A 21,035-nucleotide genomic window follows, 5' to 3' on the forward strand; every position below is an offset into this window, starting at 1 on the left:
GTTCCAAAGAGCTTACATCCAACAATGATGCCAAACTGTTGCAAATGGCAGCCGTGAGACTACAAGGAATCATGTCCCAGCTGAAAGAATCAATCTGTAATGCTGAAACCATAAATCTGCAACCTGAATCTACAATAAAGAATGGTGTACTCTATCCCTGATAGCAATGCACACTGTCTGAAGAATCCAATGCCAATAACTGCTGAGGGCTACGTCCCAACCAATCCAGAACCTGGGGTTTGCGTCCCAGATGAAGAATTGCTCTCTCAGAGCCAATTCACAAAAACAAGTTTTTCAATATGCAAAAGATAATAAGAAATTAGGTCTCCATCTCCTTATATCCCCTTCCAACTGTAAATCGAACCGTAAAGGGAAATTACACTTTGCCCTTTAAATAAAATATAATAAAATAACATTTTCCCAATTAAAGTCGTTCATGTTATAGGAAAAAAATTACTTTATTAAAATTCCATAGCTAAAGGCACCAAAATGTCTACAGATAGTAAAAATCATGTATAATAATTCGAGACCTTTCCAACGAGCTATAACACATAAGTGTACCTGATCAACTGAAGCCAAAATCCCCTTATTACTCCAAAATGGTTATATTATTAACCTTATTTTAATTTATTTAATCACCAACTTAGGAAATATTTAAATATATTAAAATATTTCCCAAATGGTCCCAAAAGGCCCAAAATGACCAATCAAACATGAATCTGACCTTGTCACCTGTCTGTGACTGATGTCGGACAAGATGTGTCAACTGGTAGTCCATCCCTAAAATCTAGGGATGCTCCTAAAAAGTAGGAGACAGCCCCAATCAACCAAAATTGAGTCCCAATGACTCCCCTGCTATGTGCACCTCTGAGAGAACTGTCACTGAACTAGGAGTTCCTCCTAAAAAATAGGAATGCCTCCTAAAAAATAGGAGATGCACTCTAAGTCTCCAAAACGTTTGTCGAGGTCTCCAAATGTCTCCTAGACCACTCCTAGTCAATCCCTACAAATTAGGAATCCCTCCGAAATCGTAGGAAACTGTTGTCTACTGCTCCAAACTACTTGGGAAGCTCATGCATGACTCTCAAAGTCCCTGGGTTGGTTCCCTCTATGCTCTGCTGGCCTATGGGAACCAGATAATAGACCAACCCTGCTAGAAATGTTGTCACTAAGGAAGGGCAGAAATTGGGGACATGATAGTCCACCCTTTTATCCATGCGGCATGTGAACATGATAGGTTCTTAAATAATTATGTGATGGGAATAATATATATTGTTTGGGGTGTCATGCCCACTGAATTGTTCATTTCTAACCTTATTTTTGTGTTATAAACTTATATCTCCCACAGTTCTTTTTACTCTATATGGGGATGCAAGTTATATATATTGCCCACCTACAAACAAAGCGTCACAACCCAAGGTTCGTACCCCTCCCCAACTAGTTGACCATGTAGGTATGGCTTGATTTTATAATTCATAATAGCCTTCTTCCTGATTCCTCCTGATTATATTAGGAGTTAAATAATTATGAAGCTTCATTATTAATCCATTAATACTTTTTATTTATTTGTGCAATTATTATTCAATATATATAATTAATAATTGTTTATCTACTAAATTAATCATTCTATTGTATATATTTTTTATTCGTTTATCAAATGTTAATTAATTATAATTAAATCTCACTATTAGAGAGCCTATTACAATTTTATTGGCAATAATCTAATAATTCTCATATACATCTTTTTAGTTATTTGCAATTAGGAATATTCATATTAGATTTCATTTTTGAAGGTGATATTACACTTTTGTTGAGCTTGAGGCACCTATTCGGGCACCTGATGAGGATGTTGCCACTGCAACTACTTCAACACCACCTATGTAGCAGAAGTGATCTCCTTTGAGCTTGACTGATAGATGCAATTTATGGTTTCTACTTCTAGTTTTCACTCATACTAAAACTTGAACTTAATATGTATTCAGAAGTTGTAGTTTCATGGAGTTTGACTTCTATGTGCATTGAACTTATTTATATTCAGATGTTGTACTTGTTTTTCGTATATGATTCAATCACTATGTTAACCTACTAAGTTTTAATTGCTATGAATTACACTTTAACTCAAAGTTTGATTAATATATGGTGGATATCTCAAATCATCATATATTCTACAAATTTGTTGTGTATGTGTTTGGTTTTTAAGAATATTTTAATAAATTATATATTTTTAAATGTTCGAAAAAAGTGTCAATTTATTGCCAAATTTCTCATCGATTTTTGTCAATTCCAAGATTTTCAAAAAAATTGGGTTGGCCAAGATATTGCCAAAACTGAGTTTTTCAACCATGGTTCCTCGCTTGTTCAAAGTGCTTCAAAAATGTGGAATTTACAATTCCACAAGCATTTGATTTTTGAAAAACTTCTCCATGCTTCTTCAAAAAATAACAATGTAAAAAATGCCCAATAGATGAATGGATTTCCTCATGCAAAGGCTTTTATAATTCTCAATATGAATCAGTAAGCTAGCTTGATATTCACACTTCGCATAACTTAAAACACCACTTAGCCTTCTTTGACATATTTTCTTTCAATGTAAAAGCTTTTCAAACATTTGGAATATAATAAATAATTATATTCCCTCCACCAATTAGGCATATTAAATGTACTTTTAAAATAAGCATTAATTCACTTGGTACTTTACAATAGCTCATTTAATTATTAATTAAATGAAATCAATTATAACATCATTTGAATTAATAGCTTAATACCCTTCCAAAAGTACAACACCAAATGCCATAGTTTTACTGATAGGGGTTATCACCCAAGTGCCCGCTAAAAGTGGTAACTAACCAAAACCAACTTAGTATAAATAGTAAGTCTCTCAACCAAGCCAACTAACAAATGAGTCAATCACAATACATACCATACGTCTGAATGGCCTTGCCAAATATAGTACTGACCCAAAATTGACTTACCATAAATAGTAAGTTCCAAAACTGGAATCATTGTTGATGTCCCCACAACCCCATGTGAATATGAACCGTTCAGATGTCTTGCTCAGAACAGTAACCCTGACTAACTTGAAATAGTAACTTTCTATAAATAGTAAGTGTGACGTTCTAACTAGAACAAAGAGCAACCCTGAACATCTTGGACCCTTTGAGTAGGAATTGTCCTCCAACTCTACCAACTGACCCTCTGAACAACTCCAAAAGCCTATGAGGGTTAGGAAATAGATTAATACTCTTAAAGATGACACTCGAGAACTCAGGGACATTACAAATATAGACATGCAGTCGAGGATGAACAGAAAAATGTATTATCAGAACCAAATTCATAAATCCCAAGGATCTAGTGGAATTCACCCCCAATGTGTATATTGCAACGTTTGAATAAAAGAATTAAAAGAACATAAATAATATAGAAAATATGAATATCTTTTGAGTTTTGCATTGAACTATAAAGAGCCAAATGGAAAATACTTGTGGTCTTGTCCATCCTTGTTAGCTCTTGCCCTACATCAGCTCTCATTTTCCCTTCCCCAATTTGTATGTTTTCTAACTTACCAATGCACTTAACTTTTGAGTTTTAGATTTTATTTGTTTTATTTGCGAGGGAGGTGACGGATTTTGCATGGGCAATGGTGGGAATCTCTGGGAGACAGCAGCTGAAAGTTGCCTGCAACTAGAGACGTCTCAGGCAAGGTCTCTAGTACCAGAGACATGTCTCGGTCCCCAAGACACGTTCCAAGGGGTCGGAGACGCATCTTGGCAACAGAGCAATTAAGGTTTACGTATAGTACCAAGCCTACCAAGTAAATTAATCATATTGTGGATCACAGTAATAAATGAAAAATTCACATTCTACAGAACTAGAAACTTTAATATGCCATACATTAATACATCCAACTTATTTACATCTTTGGGATGGAAACCAGGTTTTGTTGGTTTACTTGCTAATAAAGTAAGCACTAATAATATGACCAAGAAAATTGGAACAAGAAAACTAATAACGTTGGAAATGAATGAATTGTAATGCACGTTAGCTACATATTGATCAAGGTAACGGAGTTATAATGCATAGTATTCTATTTTTTATTTGGCCTTTCAATTTTTTATTTAAATTAAATACACTGGTTTCTGTCTCTAGTATCACTGGATAGCTTTTGCTTTCAATATGTACTGATAGCCAACCATTGGATGTAGTATTTCTTCGCAAGTCCCAGAAAAGAATCTACCAGACAGTCACTTGTCATCCAAATTTCACACATTGCTGCTAGAAAGTACCCAATAGAAATCCTCTGCAAAACAGGAAATGGTAACATAAATAATTTAATATATGCTAACACTTCTTTTCAAAAATGGGATGCAAAGAAATTCACATTAAACGAAAAACAGACAAAACAAAATCATCACAAAAAAACTTGACCCTCATTAAAAAAAATTAATTCATCCTGTAACTCATAGGAAAAAATTAAAATATATGAGGCCAGCTACATGAAGTTATAAATCAGCTGATACAGAGTGATCAATTTAAAAATACAGCTGAATATTATAAGAGGAGAATGATAGCATAAAGCAACCATCAAGCACGATCAAAATATCAACCTGTCAGAAAACTGATTATGTATAAGTACAGAGAGAAAACAATAAAATAGTGAGCTATGACCAACTGATGCATAGACAAGTGAATGACTGCTAATAAGTCTCAAAAATAAATATTTATCAAAAGAGCAGAGCAAATTCTGAAAATCTGCTTGCAGAAATTACTATAACATCAGAATGAACTACACTACCACTGTCCTACTTTCTTGAACAAATTGACAGACATAGAGGATGGAGTGTTCTGCAATATGAGAAAATTAAGTGCATAAATAAGAGAGTTCAACACATAAAACTCAGATTTTATCCTTGAAAACTCGAAGAAGGGGAATAACCAGCTTGTACAGGCAGTCACGCAACTATGTAGATGCTATTAATCACCAAAGAATGAGTAAAGAGAGTAGATACAACTAACAGCTCCTCCGATTCGTCGCCGTCAAGCTCTAAATAACTTCTGCAGCTGAGTTCTTCTAACTTTAATCACTACAGCACTCACACATGCCTCTGATATTTCAACCTATCCTCCTCACGCCTATATATAGAGGTTGGAATGCCCCTCTTGTGCTTTGGGACATAGAACTGAACTGTACTGAGAAAAGTAAAATGTTTATTTCAAAATCTACAATCTTCGTATCAAAAGAACAATGTCTCTTAATGCATGCAGCAGTCCCTGCCTCTTATTGTCAAAAAATTGAACAGCAGTGATTGACACATTGAAATATCAAAAACAAAACTTATAACAGCAGGAATCTAAATTGCATTGTTCAAGTTATGGTGATCATTACAATACAGCATTAGCACAAGCTGAGTTTTCTTGTAATAATATAGTAATTAAGAACTAAGGGGCATCGGAAATACAACATTTGCGATAGTATATGAAACGAATCCAAGGAAAAAGAAAAAAGCAAAGAAATTTGTATATCACATGAAGTTATTGCATTAGTAGAATATCGTTTATCCTTATTAGCCCTTTTCCAAACTTCTCTACCAAAGCATATTTTGTCAAACAGTTAGCCTGTGATATGCATATAAGAATCCTTGATTGCAGAGAAAAGATACCAGATTTTTGAATTCGCATCATACTGATCCCTTAAATCGCTTACTTGCATTTACCGACTTCGCATATTACTTTCACAATTCGTACTTACACTTCTTACTATATCATAAGGAAAATAGCTTTCGTTTATACCATGTCCTCAAAATAATTATTTGAGTTGGCCTTGAGGCTTTCCCAATTAATTATAATAGGACCTCATTAAGATATTACAATTCATTACATCTTTACACAATTGCAAAAAACTGTTGGCACACAGTAATCAAAACTTTTCACATCTGCGACCTCAGACTTCATGCACTCGCTGACATCATCATCAAGTTGTCTACTGTCACTGTCTAACTTCGCTCATCACAATTCTATCCATGCTAAGAGATGCGATCCAAACACCAAAAGCCACTTCTCAGGTACTCTGTTTGCATCCTGTCTTCTGTAAATCACAAATAACTTTCACATGTCTCCGACTTTCTGTAAAAACCCCTTCCAATCCTTATACTGATTTTCTGATGAAGAGTGAGGAATGTTTTGGATTTTTATTAAATCTTTGTATATAAGCTTTTTTGGGTATTTTTGGAGTATATAAATATGTGCAAAAGCAAATTGAACAAATAACACAGCTCCAGAATTCTAAACTTTAATTTTGCAAATAAGATTAACAAAGCTTGCATGAAATGAATATAACTAAAACAATAATGGAACCTGAACATATAACGTCAGCACTGCCTTGAGATAGCAAAATCATCAGAATTAAATTGAAGACGCCAAACTGGAATGAGAACGCAGCTCCCTTATGAATGCCCTAGTTGTCTCTGAACCAAATCGAGCCAAAGAAATGAAACGTACAGGCCTGCAACTGATTACTTATTCCCCAAATGCTGACTGCATGCAGTAAGTACATTGTCAGGCCTCTTAATTAAAATGCAGATCACTTCCACAATCGCAGGTGTAATATTCAGATTGTCAGGTCTGCAATTGTCGTCCTTTTATCTCAGACGCTGCTCCCAGACAGACGACCCAGCATCAGATTAATGGATTTCCTCTGTTTGCCAGCCAAACCCCAGCCCAAACTGTAACTCTTGAAATATCTGGCAGCAACTAACACAGTCTGAATACTAAATCACAGATAGCTAGTTCTGGCCCAACACAATTCAATTCACCAATAAGTAAAACGATGGCTTCCAAGGGAATTTGTATTTATGCAGTCTCACCAATGTATTTCGACCCCAATATCCACCCCCACAATACAAATAATACTCACCAAAGCAATCTCCAGGCACATTAGAAACAGTAGGAGATTCTTGCAACTTGTTATACCACAGCAACAGATTGCTCCCAAAACCAGACTCAAACACTTCTCAGAAAATGTTCACAAACCCTCCAGAATCTAATCTTTCAGCAAGACAAAAATCTCCCAGCCACAGGATACACAGTTAGGGAGATAAACATTCAGAATATCACAAATCACTATACCTCAGCAGTGAATTGCCCACTCAACTTCAGACCCTTATACCACAGCAAAGGCGAAGAAATCAGAAGTTAGGAAAAAGCCACAAAGGCAACAAAAGCAAATAAATATTCAGGTGTGCCTTTCCCAATGAAATGAGATCTCATTTATAAGCTTTTGTTGGCAAAAGTTTCTATAAAACTCCACTTCAGAAAATGTGGAAATTTCCCAAAAGAACTCAACACTAGAAACTTTCCAACTTGCTTTTTGGAAATATCTTTTAAAGTAAGTCATTATTATAATAATATAAACATTATTATAATAATGCAACTCAATGAATAATAAATAAATCAGAGCTCATGCAATTATAACCTGATTAATTGCAGGTGACAACCAACTGCCAAGCCAACCACTACACTACCAAAAATAGCAACTACTAAATATACTAAATCCATAACAGAGACCACCAAAATGCCCTGTCAGCTCACAAGGGTCACTATGATGAGCTAATTGCATCAACTGCACAGACTGGCCAAAAAATGGGGACATTACACTTTCTGCATGTGCACTTGTCCACGTCATTAGGACATACTGTTGAACATATCCTCAACCACGCTTGACCTCATCATCAATACACAGTCCATACACCCTTGTTCTTTGTCTGCTACTCTGCGAGTCTTTACAGAAACAATACTATGTTGACATCAACGACAAACACAGTCATGAATGCAACATGTTAATCATGCTAACAATCTCCCAAACTGTTCTATCAATGCTTAGGATACTCCCCCAAAGGAATACCATCAGCATTCATGCTAATATGAAGATGTTACAAAATCACAAATGAATGTACTACTTCAGCATAATAAACTCCTCTAGAACCCACCTAAGTAATTTTCAAGTTTCAAATTGAAATCCCGACTCCAAATTAGCAATGTTCCTTGAATACTAGATTTCATTTAATGCTGGTAGCAATTCACTGTAATCTTCCAAAATGACCATTCCCAACATAGCTTAAACAACTCATTTGATGGACATATCATTCCCATTACACTCCGAAAGTAAGAGTTCAATAAAACAATATTTGAAATTTTCATTGGCTGCCCTATGTTAATTAAGCGAGATTTCAGCAGATTGGAAGGCTCAACTTTTAGTTGAATACACCAAAGATCAGCATGCTTGTGAGATTATGGAGGGATTGATAGTGGATGACAGATACAGTGTGGTAGATGATATTATCTACTATAAAGACAGGGTTTACCTTGTTTCGGGTTCTCAGTTGAAGGAACAAATTTTGCATGCTCTCCATGATATTCCTACAGCCGGACACCCAGGATATGGTAAGACTTGTAGGGCGGTACGTGAGAGATTCTCTTGGAAGGGTCTCAAAGATGATGTTTTACGCCATGTCCGTGAGTGTATGACTTGTCAGCAGAACAAGTCGGAGCATACCTACCCAACGAGATTATTGCAGCCCTTGCCTATACCGGAACAGAAGTGGACAGGGATCTCCATGGATTTCATTACAGGTCTTCCTCGGGTTCAGGGGAAAGATTGCATCTATGTTGTTGTGGATAGGCTAACGAAGTATGCCCACTTCTTTCCCATTGCATTAGATTTTACAGCATCGCAGGTGGCTGAGTTGTTCTTCAAGGAGGTGTTTAGACTTCATGGTCTTTCCAAGACCATTGTGAGTGATAGGGACAGCAGATTCATGAGTTCCTTCTGGCAGGAATTTTTTACACTAGCTGGTACTTTGTTAACACCTAGTACTAGTTACCACCCTCAAACGGATGGGCAGACAGAAATAGTTAACAAATGGGTTGAGGGATATTTGCGTAACTATGTGTCAGGGCAGCAAAAAGCATGGGTGCGTTGGTTGCATTTGGGCGAATATTGTTATAATACTACGCATCATATGTCCATTGGCATGACACCTTTCAAAGCTCTCTTTGGATATGAGGCATTATCTTTCACTGATTTGGCATTTGGTGACAGTAGAGTTCCCTTGGCTCAGGATTGGTTAGAAAAGAACCAGGATGTCATGAGATCTCTTAGGGAGAATTTGCAGCAGGCCCAAAATCAGCAAAAGATGTACGCTGACAGGCACAGGATTGAGAGGGCATTTGAGGTGGATGATATGGTCTTTCTGCGTTTACAACCATATCGACAGAGCACCCTAAAAAGAGGGGAGCTGAGAAGCTCAAACCACGTTTTTATGGTCCATACAAGATACTCAGGCGAGTGGGAGAGGTTGCATATGAGGTTGAGTTACCACATGGCAGCAAAGTTCATAATGTATTTCATGTATCTTGCCTGAAAAAGGCCCTTGGACAGCATATTATAGTTTCACCCATTTTACCTCCTATGGATGAGGAAGGTAAATTGATTTTGGTCCCTGATGAGATTCTTGAGGTGAGGGAACGGCAGCTGAGAAGCCGAGTGATTCGAGAATATTTGGTTCAATGGAGGGATCTTCCCATAGAGGATGCCACCTGGGAGGGTGAGAGCATTTTACAGCATCCTGCATTGCAATTGCTTGTGGGCAAGCATCTCCGAGAGGGGAGGACTGTCATGTCCCCACTCTAGCTCAGTCTAACAGAGACATGTGAGTCAGCTTATTATGGGGTTTTGTAGGCTAACAGGGTTGGATAGAGACCCAATATGGTTATTCAGTGTTGGGGACTTGGTTTTCTGGTGGGTATTGATCAGTTGGGTGACGTTCCTTGTTTTTAGGAGGCAATTCCTACATTTATGGGGTTCATTCCTACTTTTTAGGAGGTATGATCATGCCCAGGGCTGGGTTTCCATGAGATGACCCTTTGGGTTCAGTTTCAGAGGGATAGGGCTCGTTTCCTAAATTTTAGGAGCATCCCTAGATTTTAGGGATGGGACTGCCAGTGGATCCTTGATTTCCGACTTCAGTCACAGACAGGTGACAGGATGATTTTATGGTTTGTGATGTCAGTTGGGCAGTTTGTGGCTATTTGGGTTATATTTTTAATATTTCCTAAGTTAGCGTTTAATATTTAAATAAGGCTAAGTTAATAGCCATTTTGGAGTAATAAGGGAATTTTGGCCTCATCTGGATGCGTATCCCATGTTATGATAGCTCGTTGGAAAGGTCTTGAAATTCTCTAAATCTTCCTCTTTGGTCTTAGGGCAATTCTGTGAGCGGATTTATTACTATGGTGGAAAAGGTCATTTTCTAGTGACATGGTCACTTTAAAATAAGATTTAATTCATTTTTATAGCCAACGCCAATTGGGGTTCACTTTAGGGTTTGAAATGCTTTGCAAGGGGTTATAAAGAGATGAGCGCCATTTCTCATGATTATGCATATTTTTCAAACACTTCTTTTCAGATTTGCTCTGCTTGAGCAATTTGCATTCTAGGACGCAAACCCCAGGGTAATTACTGGCTGGGACGTAACCCTCAGCAACATTGGGTATTGGTTTGTCAGTAGTTTCAACAGTATTCAGGAGGAAGGTAGACGCCACTTCAGCTTGGGCCTACAGTTTGTTTTGTTGGGCATGTTCTTTGGCATATGGGAGGTGAATTCTAGCAGCCGTACACTGCCATTTCTTGCAGCCGTACTCTGTCATTTGCAGCACTTGGATACATAGAAAAATCGGTTACTCAGCAGCAGATTCTTGCATCTTATCAATCCGTTTTCATCAGCCAGTTGTGGCGTCATTGTTAGAGGAAATGTACTGTATCTTTTATTTGGCTCAATAATTCAGAGATCTACCTGGTACGATTTGTATCAACTTTGACTTTACTGCATATTGTTATTTATTTTCAGACTCTTTTCTTGCCATTTGCTACTTCTCATTTCTATGTGGAATAATCATCAAAAACACAAAAACAAACAAACTCTTCTGCATTTCCGTCTAGTTCTACAAGAAAACATTAATAAACAGGAAAAAACAAAAAAAAATAAATAAATCTACAGCAGATTTGCGGCAGAGATCCATCAGGGATCTTTCAGATATTCACCAATTACTATTTGATATCATATTTGGTAACATGAGCATTGGCCTATCAGAATATCAATCAAATGACATTCACCAAATACTCTGAGTAATGGCCTATCAGAACATCAACTAAACGATATCCACCAAGTACTCAATGTGGTAATGGCCTATCAGAATATCATGGCAAGATATACACCATGTACCGAAAAATATATCTATACAAGCAACTTGTAGATAATCAAATTAATGATATCAACCACCTAGTTGTTGATTTATAAGATAAAGTCTTTACATGAAACAATTTCGCAAAAACTGAATCATGCTACAAGTTATTGTAAGGATGTCGCTTTACAACAACTTCTCCTAATACAAGTGATAATCATTTGGAAGTCGTCACTTCTTCATGATGTACACAGGGGACAGGCTCATACATGTATGACATCAAAAGTTCACATGAAGTCTCCATGAATACTATCATGTGGTGTTGTCACAACATTCACCATAAGCATATCAGAGAATAAAGTTTCTCCCTCTTAGTTTGATATCAACTTTTCTAACCTCTTAGCACAAGGTTCTCTCCGATGAAGTATCAGACTTCCTCTGAATCTGTTATCATCCTTCTAATCTCTTGGTAGCAAGTCATGTCATGCTTCCCTAGTTCAATGGGTATCCTGATAGCATAAAGCCTTGCAGCCTACATACATGAGACTTTATCCCATGAATCATAGTCTTTTAGCTATTATAATTTTTTACTGGTGTTGAATCCATCAACAAGGTCTACTCCTTCTGAACAAATATCATCAAAAGTTTGATTTAAGCATTTTTATTTTCTGCTCCCTCTCTTTTTCCAAGGTTGCCTCTAATGAACTATCAGACTCCCTCTCATAATTTCACTCATCAAGGATATTTGCTTCAAGAAACTCACATTATCCAACCTAATCATCAGATGATTTGTGAATCCTAAATCACAACTTCTTTGGAGCTACTATCATAAAATTGAGTCTGCACAATATTTGGTAGCATACCTAATGTACCAATCTTCTTTTCCTACAAGAACATCCTTAAAGACAAAGGAAAAGATCAAGGCAAATAGCTCTTTATAGTAATTATAGAAATACAAAATAAGAGAGAGATTACAATGAGTAGATACATGCAATACCCAAGGATAATAAATAATTATCTGCAATAATAATATAAGTTGCTCCAATGAAGGTCCATATGCATCAAATCAGGAAATGCCTCCATGTAAGAATTAAACAATTTGACTACGTCTTTTCTGCTCCCATATAAGAATGGTTCAAATGGGAATAGAACATTGGTCATCATACCCCCTTCCAATGTTGGATACCCACTCTTATATTATTGAACATATAAGTACGCCAACAACATTGCATATTATATGGTTGGAGTCACCAAAGTTTAACTGAATCATATCTACTCCTTCTTTTTCCTAATACTTATCTTTATTGCATGTCAATAGTTAAGGTCTATGTCATGCAGTCAAGGCCCAACTGCTCTCCCCAAGTGCTCTCTAATGTCGTTGTGCACCCAAGGAAGCTACAAAATTGGAATGATAAACCTCCTGGTATTTATGATAATAATGGTAGTGCTCATTTCATCAATGAATGTGACAATGTGATTTTAAGTAACAAAAATAGGGATGAGCATGCTGGTCCACTTGACCAAGTGCAGATACTTGTTACGAAAATCCCATCCCTAGGTACAACATCACCATTATCGGTAACCATCATCAATTCACAATCCTGGTACGATTGGCAGATTCCTTATTCAACCCTTGCTGAGTTAGGTCTTGAATATCTACATCGACTGCTAAATCAATATTGCTAAGTAATATCTTCTTCATATTGATATCTTCTAAACACATTTGGCACTGGCTGACATGGACAATGTTTAATACCAGATCTGATACCATACTGCACTTTTCAGGGAATGACTGTATCCTTTTTAATAATACTTATTTTATAGTGTTAGTTTCATCATTACATATCATACTTCTTTTCATTTTAATTAATTTCTTTTTATCACAGCATGAATTTGTGCTTAACTCCCGATGGCAAAATCTCACAAGGACTTTCAAACCTTAGCAAAGATGAATATCTTTGAGTGGATCTCTGCTACATAATTGGTCTTTGATTGTCATCTAAATTGACGATTGTTGGTCCTTTACATCATCGCTCCTTGTCACCGACCATTATACTCATCGTTGCCTTCAAATTAACTCGCTGTATATAGTATATGTACGTGTGGTCCTTTCTATATGTTGGCAACCATTGTTCCATTACAGGACTTCCAATTGGGCACTAGCTTTAAAGCTTTAAATTTCCTTCCATGGATATTTGGGATCTGGATCAACACAACAGTATTTGCGTGGCAGTTGACACATTTTAATTTAGAAATCGATGCACGTAACATTGTATGGCCAGGTCTCATTCTCTTCAAACTAATTTGTCACTAAATTAAGATGAGCCCGATGATGAGTTAAATTTTGTGAATGTTCCTCTCAAAGAATTTGATCAATGTCATGAAGTACTTTTTGTACTTCTATTATTTGTGAAATCTCATAGCCAGGTAGGTAACCTGCTCTGATACCATGTTAGTGAAAAAGGATTTGAACTTGTAATAGCACTTGTGGAGTTTTAATGTGTTTTCCAAGTTACTATTCCAATGAATATATGTATGATATAAAGAGGCATGCCTCTTGAAGAGACATGTCTTTTTAATATATTAACTTACATTAGTTGTAGTTATAACACAATAATATACTCTCAATATATTATAATGAAATATATATATATATATATATATATATATATATATATATATATATATATATATTACTCTTAATATAAGTTAATTATTCCATATATAACATTGTCATATATTATATATCTCATATATATATATATATCCGACAAAATTATAACATTAACACAAATCTGTATATCTAAAAATTAGTTACAAGAAATATGGCAAGAATAAGGAATAGGACTGAAAATATCACAAGTCCCCAATCTGCATATAACCATAACCCCTTACAAATGAGCTTTCAGCTCATACTTATGCCTTTTTCCATCCAACTACATCATTAATGCAGACAACAACTCCTTGGTCGAATTCAGCTTTTAAGGCCAACTTTGAGCCCCTCAAAAGTCTTCAAAAATGTGTAAATATGGCCCAAAAGTCATGCCTCAACAATATCAATATAAAGACCCCTCGTTAATGCACTATTATCACTTAAAATATCCCACAAAAAGTCTCTGAAAAGTAATAACTTTCTAGCCTTCAAATCCCATCAATATGACCTTAGTCACCTTGCCATAAGAGATAAAAATAAATATCTTATCTTGCCCTTTAAATAATAATTATTAAATAACTTATAATCCATTTACTTAATAAATATCAATTAAGTAATGAAGTATTTAATACGTTTATTTAACAATTATTAGGTAATTTATTATTTATTGTTTAAACAAAATTAATCATATTAATAATATTTATTGAGCGATAATCAAATCACTTAACAATATTATTAATATAATAATGTTCATTAAAAATAATAGATTATAAATTATTTAATAATGGTTTATTAAATGATATAAAATCAAATTTTTATTTTTATTTTAAAAGCCAATTTCCATATTTTGTATTTTTTAAATAATATCAAATAAATGATTTATAAAACATCATTCATAAATATTATAAAAAATATACAATACATACTTTATAGAAATTTTAAAAAATCAAAAGCTTCTTATTGTTTCCAAAAATCTTGAAGCTCTTTGTTGATTTCTCTTTAGATCTGAAACCTTGCGGTAAAGTTTTATACAAGAAAAAAATTGCTTTCTTCCTCCTACAGCTGTTGTAGATATACTTTCGCTAATGGTATTTGAAACTTCTAAATGCTTCCTTTACTTCGCTGCCATTGATGGTAGAAATTGTCATTTCCATAAGAAAAACAAACTACTTTTCATAAAAAAGAAAACAGAATGCTCCTTGCTATGCCATGAGGGTTTCATCCTTGTGTTGGAAAAAAGAAATGAGGCCGACTTGTAGCTGTTGCTTCATTGTTATTACCTTTTATGACAAAAATGGTGTATTGCATATGTATCCTTGTTACTTTGTAACCCTTCAAATTGTTGCGAATTTGACTCTTGTATTTGGCTCGAACAAAAATGCACCATTGATTGACATAACTATGACTACCTGAAATGAGTCGGCAGATGAAAAACTAGGTAACGACTCCTCAACTAGTTTATCCACCAAAGGCTCTGCAATTTCGACATACTTGGCCTTTTTAGAATCAACAACGATTCTTGAAATGACCTTTGCCTTCAGAATTTTAGATTTATTCTTCTTTGCAGGGAGATCATCTGGGAGTAGTACGACCTTCCTCTTTTTCATGGTGATTTTTCCCAACCATGCAAACAATTTGAAACCTTCATCTACTAAAACTTGAACATTGGCTACAACAGACATTGATCTTGAATGTATTTCCATCGTCATAGTGCATGCTTCAATTTGCATAGCCGAAACCATGGGTGTCACTTGAGATGAATCCGTAATTAACATCTCGAACCCTGCAGCCAAGGTATCGAGTTGGAAAACGTGACCTCCTGTGAGAATTGGAAAATCATCGAATACATTTCCAAAGTTCTCACATTGCTTCGTTGTGAGGATAGGAGTTGCAAAAGAGATGGAGAGTGCCAACATGTTCACCTCTGAGACAGAAATGGTAGGCATGAATACAATGGAGAATGAATCCACGTCATTGTCTATGGCATCCAAGAAAGGTTCCTTATGAGTAGATGGCTTCTAGTTGTTTGACAGTTGTTGAGAACATATGATCCTTATCTCTCCCTCTTCCTCTTCGTCCTACTCATCAAATTCTTCCTCTAAATCTTCCTCTGATTCTTGAGCTTGCATGGGTGCTTGACTAGAATTGAAGGTGGATTTGATCTTTTTCCTCCTTTGAGCTTAAACTTGAGAGTTTTCGCTAGCCCTGAAGAGAATGGACCATCCTTCTTTTTAATCTCCACTTGTGATCTTCCAACCGGCCTAAATTGATTGCAATCTATCCCAATCTTTGGATGTACTCTCTTAAGGCCTTTTCTTTTTAGCCAACTGTTGGTTTTCAGTAAGAAAGATTGGAACCTATCAAAGACAGAAATTCCTTCCTTTTGTTGCAACTAAATAGGAAAAGGGCCAAGCTTGTCAAACCGATTATTGTAATACTCTAGATCCTGGATCACGCCATCATCTTCAATCTCAAAGCCTTCTAGGATCTCAACCATGTTGAGGTTGATGATTTGCTACAATGTAAGCCTGCAATAGTCTATTTTCATGATGTCTATCTCAGTGTGCAAATCAATTCATACATCCTCCATGTGATGAGCATGGGTGAATTGCCTTTTGATCTTCGAATGCATCCCTCGGTAATCAAAATCGGATCTAGCTTTGAACTTCTCTAAGGTAATGTGCTGAAGTTCTACTTCCATAGCTTTCGCTTTATACACTCAATTGAGTGTATATCGACCAATTTGGAGGGGTTTGGCAGTGGTAATGCCGAATCCTGGCTTGTGCCTACTATGTTGGTACTAGTGCACCTCCATAAGTTGTTTAGCCATCTCCATCAAAATGATCCTACCAATAGGATATCTTGGTAAGTTGTACAGTTCTCCTTGAAAATAACCAACTCTCAGTTGGGTGAAAGTTGGAAATTGCAAGAAAATGCACCCGAATTGATTTACTTTTTGCCCAACTTTATCTAATACTCTTTTGACTATTATCGCTTTGTCAGAAAAGACATTTGAAATGTCCAAATAACTCATCTTGTACCCTTATATAATGATGCTTGCTCTTAACGTTATCAGGTCATAATAGTTCCAAATGGGAACTAGAGACCGATTTCCTTTGGTGGAAAGTCCTGAAAATGTCCTCGTGGTCACAACAATGTAGACCAAATATGAATTCATGTAGAATGGTGTTGATGTACCCACATGAATCAATTGTTCGCACAATGTTGTGCTTATAAGCTGTCCCCTGTAGATGGGTTCCTTGTGTTCAAATATCGAGAAAATGAACTTATACATCTAGGGTACAAAGTTACCAAATTCTTTGAGGCCACAAATTCTACAAAGGAGACTTATCAAATCATTAACTTATGGGGAGAAGTCAAATCTGTGTATTGTTCTAAGCCATCTTGAGAAATGGGTCTGTTATTCTCCAACCAATTATTATTGGTATGCCTTTGATAATCCAATTTTCTTTGATTCTACAATCGTAGAGACATTTCTTTAGATAAATCCATGTATTCTGAAGTCTGAGGGACTTTGAAGATTTGCTCAATAACAATTGGATCTAGGCTGATAATGACCTTACGATCCATATCCTTAACTATTTTTGATTTAGGGCTGAAACAACGAGCACATCTAAGAACTCGGGTTCTAGGGAAGACATAGGGAAAGTGGATTTCATATGAATATTACTCCTTTTGGAAAGTTTCATTTCCTTGTTGGCAGGAGCTTCGATCCTCTGCAAGAAATTGGCCATGTCCAAATGCCCAATCTCCGTATTTGAAATTTGATCTAGAATAGATGAAATGAGTAATGCAGTTGTGTGAGCCAACTACTTCTCATATTGATATTTCATCTTCCCTTCGGATTTTGATGGTGCAAACATATCTTGCACTACAACATGGAAATTACAAAGAGTAAATACATCATCTGAAGGGATTGGATCCATGAAGGTGCCAAAATTTAGTTTGCAATTTCATATCTATGAAGAACAAGGTGTTCAAAGTATTGATTAGATACTTTATGCAACACATGTGATGGCTGGAAATGAACCGGAAAGTATGGATTTGGATAAAAAGGTAAAAATCGAACTTAGAATGATGGATTGCACGTGGACAAAGATGGGCTTTTGTTTGTATGGACAAGAATGCAAGTTGAATGCATATGGATATGAGCAAAATGAAAACTTTCGTATTTAGATTCTCTAAAAGTAATTACATGTGGTAAAAATGAATCATCTTTACTTGAGATCAACATGTAATTGGGTTCGGAGGATGCAATTGCATGTGCTAGAGAATAGAATTTGGAAAATAGATGAAGTGTGGATTGGCATGGAAGATGAAAGCATGTATATGCAATTGCATTCTCGGGTGGGAATCCTCAACTTTCTTCCAAAAAAGAAATCAAAACAAGCAACAAACAAGCATGAAAAACTAAGAACAAAACAAAAACTTACCTCTTGCTATTGACTCAAACATGACAAACTTCAAGATATCCTTTTACATCCAATTTTCGTTTTTGGAGTTTGGAAGAGTTTTGGCATTTGCAATGAGAGGATTTCAAACTTGTTTAAAGACAATATGGAAAAGACATGGGCTGCATTTGAACAAATAGACAAAAACGAGCCAAAGAATGCATTATTGTAGCAAAACAAGTAAGAAACTTACAAATACAAACGAAGTTGAATGTTTCTACTTACTTGGAGCTCGATGAGCCAAAAATGGAGGAAAGAGAAGTTTGGATGAACAAGTCTTCTCCAAAATCACGTTCTCCAAGTGCAAACACATGCAACAACTACGAGCCTTCAAAAAATTCAAACTTTCAATGAAAATTGTTGTCTCCAAGGGCAAATGCATGTGCATGAAAGACCAAGATATTGCAAGCCTCTTTCTTCAAACGTTTTTAGTGCGAATTGGACGTTGACTAATCAAAAGCATGGACATTTTTGCTCTAGTATGCCAAAATGTGATCTCCAAAGGCATCTACATGCAACACATTTTTGGAGTTTGCATGCATTGGGGCGTTTTTAAACAAATCGTGCCCTACAAAGCCAAATGCATGAAACATTTTTGGCTGGAAGGAAGAAATATGTGATCTCTTGAAGCATTTACATGCATTCAAAAACCAAAACACCTCATGAGATGCAAACACGAGTTGGAAATGCTTGTATGAAAGATCCCTAATGGATCTCTGCTGCTAATCTGCTATAGCTTTATTATATTTTTTCTTTTTAATTTTCTTTTTCCTGTTTATTAAAGTTTTCTTGCAGAACTAGACGGAAATGCAGAAGAGTTTGTTTGTTTTTGCATTTTTGATGATTATTCAACATAGAAATGAGGAGCAAATGATATGAAAAGAATCTGAAAATAAATAACAATATGCAGCAAAATCAGAATTGATACAAATCGTACCAAGCAGATCTCTGAATTATAGAGCCAAATAAAGGATCCAGTACATTTTCCCTAACAATGACACCAAACTGGCTGATGGAAAAGGACTGTGAACATGCAAACGTCTGTTGCTCATTATCCGACTCTCTATATTTCAAAGTGCTGCAAATGGCGGCTACTGTTGCAAGGCTCACTTTCCCATGTACCAATAATCGTGCCCAGCTAAACAATACTGCAGACCCAAGCTGAAATGGAGTCCTCCTTCCCTGATAACAGCTGATACTACTGAAAATTCCAAGACCAAATACTGTTGAGGGTTACGTCCTAGCCAGTAAATACCCTGGGGTTTGCGTCCCAGAATAAAATTGCAAACAAGCTTAAAATGCATAATATGAATGAGGAATGGCGCCTCCGTCTCCTTATAACCCCTTCCAAAGAAAATCGAACCCTAAAGTGACTCCAAAAGGCGTTGGGTTACAAAAGTGATTTAAGTCTTATTTTAAAGTGGCAATGTTACTAAAAATGACCCTTTTTCTCCATAGACATAAATCCGTTCACTGAATCGCCCTGAGACCAAAGAGAAAGATTTAGAAAAGTTCAAGACCTTTCCAACGAGCTATCACACCAAGGGGTACGCATCCAAATGAGGTCAAAATTCCCCTTATTACTCCAAAATGGCTATTAACTTAGCCTTATTTAATTATTAAATGCTAACTTAGGAAATATTAAAAATATAACCCAAATAGCTACAAAATGCCCAACTGACATCACAAACCATAAAATCATCCTGTCACCTGTCTGTGACTGAAGTCGAAAATCAAGGATCCACTGGCAGTCTTATCCCTAAAATCTAGGGATGCTCCTAAATTTTAGGAAACAAGCTCTATCCCTCTGAAACTGAACCCAAAGAGCAAACTCATGGAAACCCAACCCTGTGCATGATCATACCTCCTAAAAAGTAGGAATGAACCCCATAAATAGAGGAATTGTCTCCTAAAAACAAGGAACGTCTCCCAACTGATCAATAACTGCCAGAACACCAAGTCCCCAACACTGAATAACCATACTGGGTCTCTATCCAACCCTGTCAGCCTACAAGACCCCATAATAAGCTGACTCACATGTCTCTACTAGACTGAGCTAGAGTGGGGACATGACATTGTATTTGCAAGTTTTGATGCAAAACGCTCTCTCCCAACCCTTCAACATGTGACGTTTTGCATATATTTGTGCTCTCAATGATAAATCGAACTCTTGATGTGCGAAGACATGTTTTATTTTATCCTCAAAGTCCAACATTTTTTTCCTAAGGGCAAAATCGCACACTAGGAAGCCAAACACGTGAGCTAAGTGCATATACAAATTGAGTTTGAAGTGCAAATCGCACTCTAGAAGGGCCTTTACATGTGACATTTTGCTTGGGAAAAGATTTCTACATGAAAATCGGACTCTTGACATGCAAAAGCATGTTTTATTTTGAGTCTTTTCATTTGTCCAAGTCAAACATCTCTCTAAGAAAAAAATCACACTCTATGGATGCAATGACATGTTTTATTTTTTGCATTTAAGTGCAAATCACACTCTCTAGGTGTCATTGCATGTTTTAAAATGTGCTTTTGATTGTCATGCATTTGGGTTGGACAAGTCAAAACCACATTCTAGAGATGCATTTGTTTATTTTAGTTGCTTGCATTTGCATGCAAGAGGGAAATCACATCCTCTAGATGCAATTGCATATAACATATTTTAAAAACAACAT

At 36.1% G+C, this 21,035-nt stretch overlaps 1 protein-coding gene across 4 annotated transcripts in view; it reads right to left on the minus strand.

The window, feature by feature from the left end:
- The window catches only part of LOC149570898 (uncharacterized), a 387,041-nt gene that overhangs the window by 274,439 nt on the left and 91,567 nt on the right, over nucleotides 1–21,035 (minus strand). For all 4 annotated transcript variants that reach the window (XM_089812456.1, XM_089812457.1, XM_089812454.1 and 1 more), the window contains exon 5: nucleotides 4,191–4,297. In XM_089812456.1, the coding sequence (XP_089668582.1) occupies nucleotides 4,191–4,297 (107 nt within the window). The remainder of the gene's footprint in view (nucleotides 1–4,190; nucleotides 4,298–21,035) is intronic.

This window comes from Cupressus sempervirens, chromosome 2 (assembly GCF_028749045.1).
Source record: "Cupressus sempervirens isolate cs-2001-9-10 chromosome 2, ASM2874904v1, whole genome shotgun sequence".
In the NCBI taxonomy this organism is placed as follows: domain Eukaryota; kingdom Viridiplantae; phylum Streptophyta; class Pinopsida; order Cupressales; family Cupressaceae; genus Cupressus; species Cupressus sempervirens.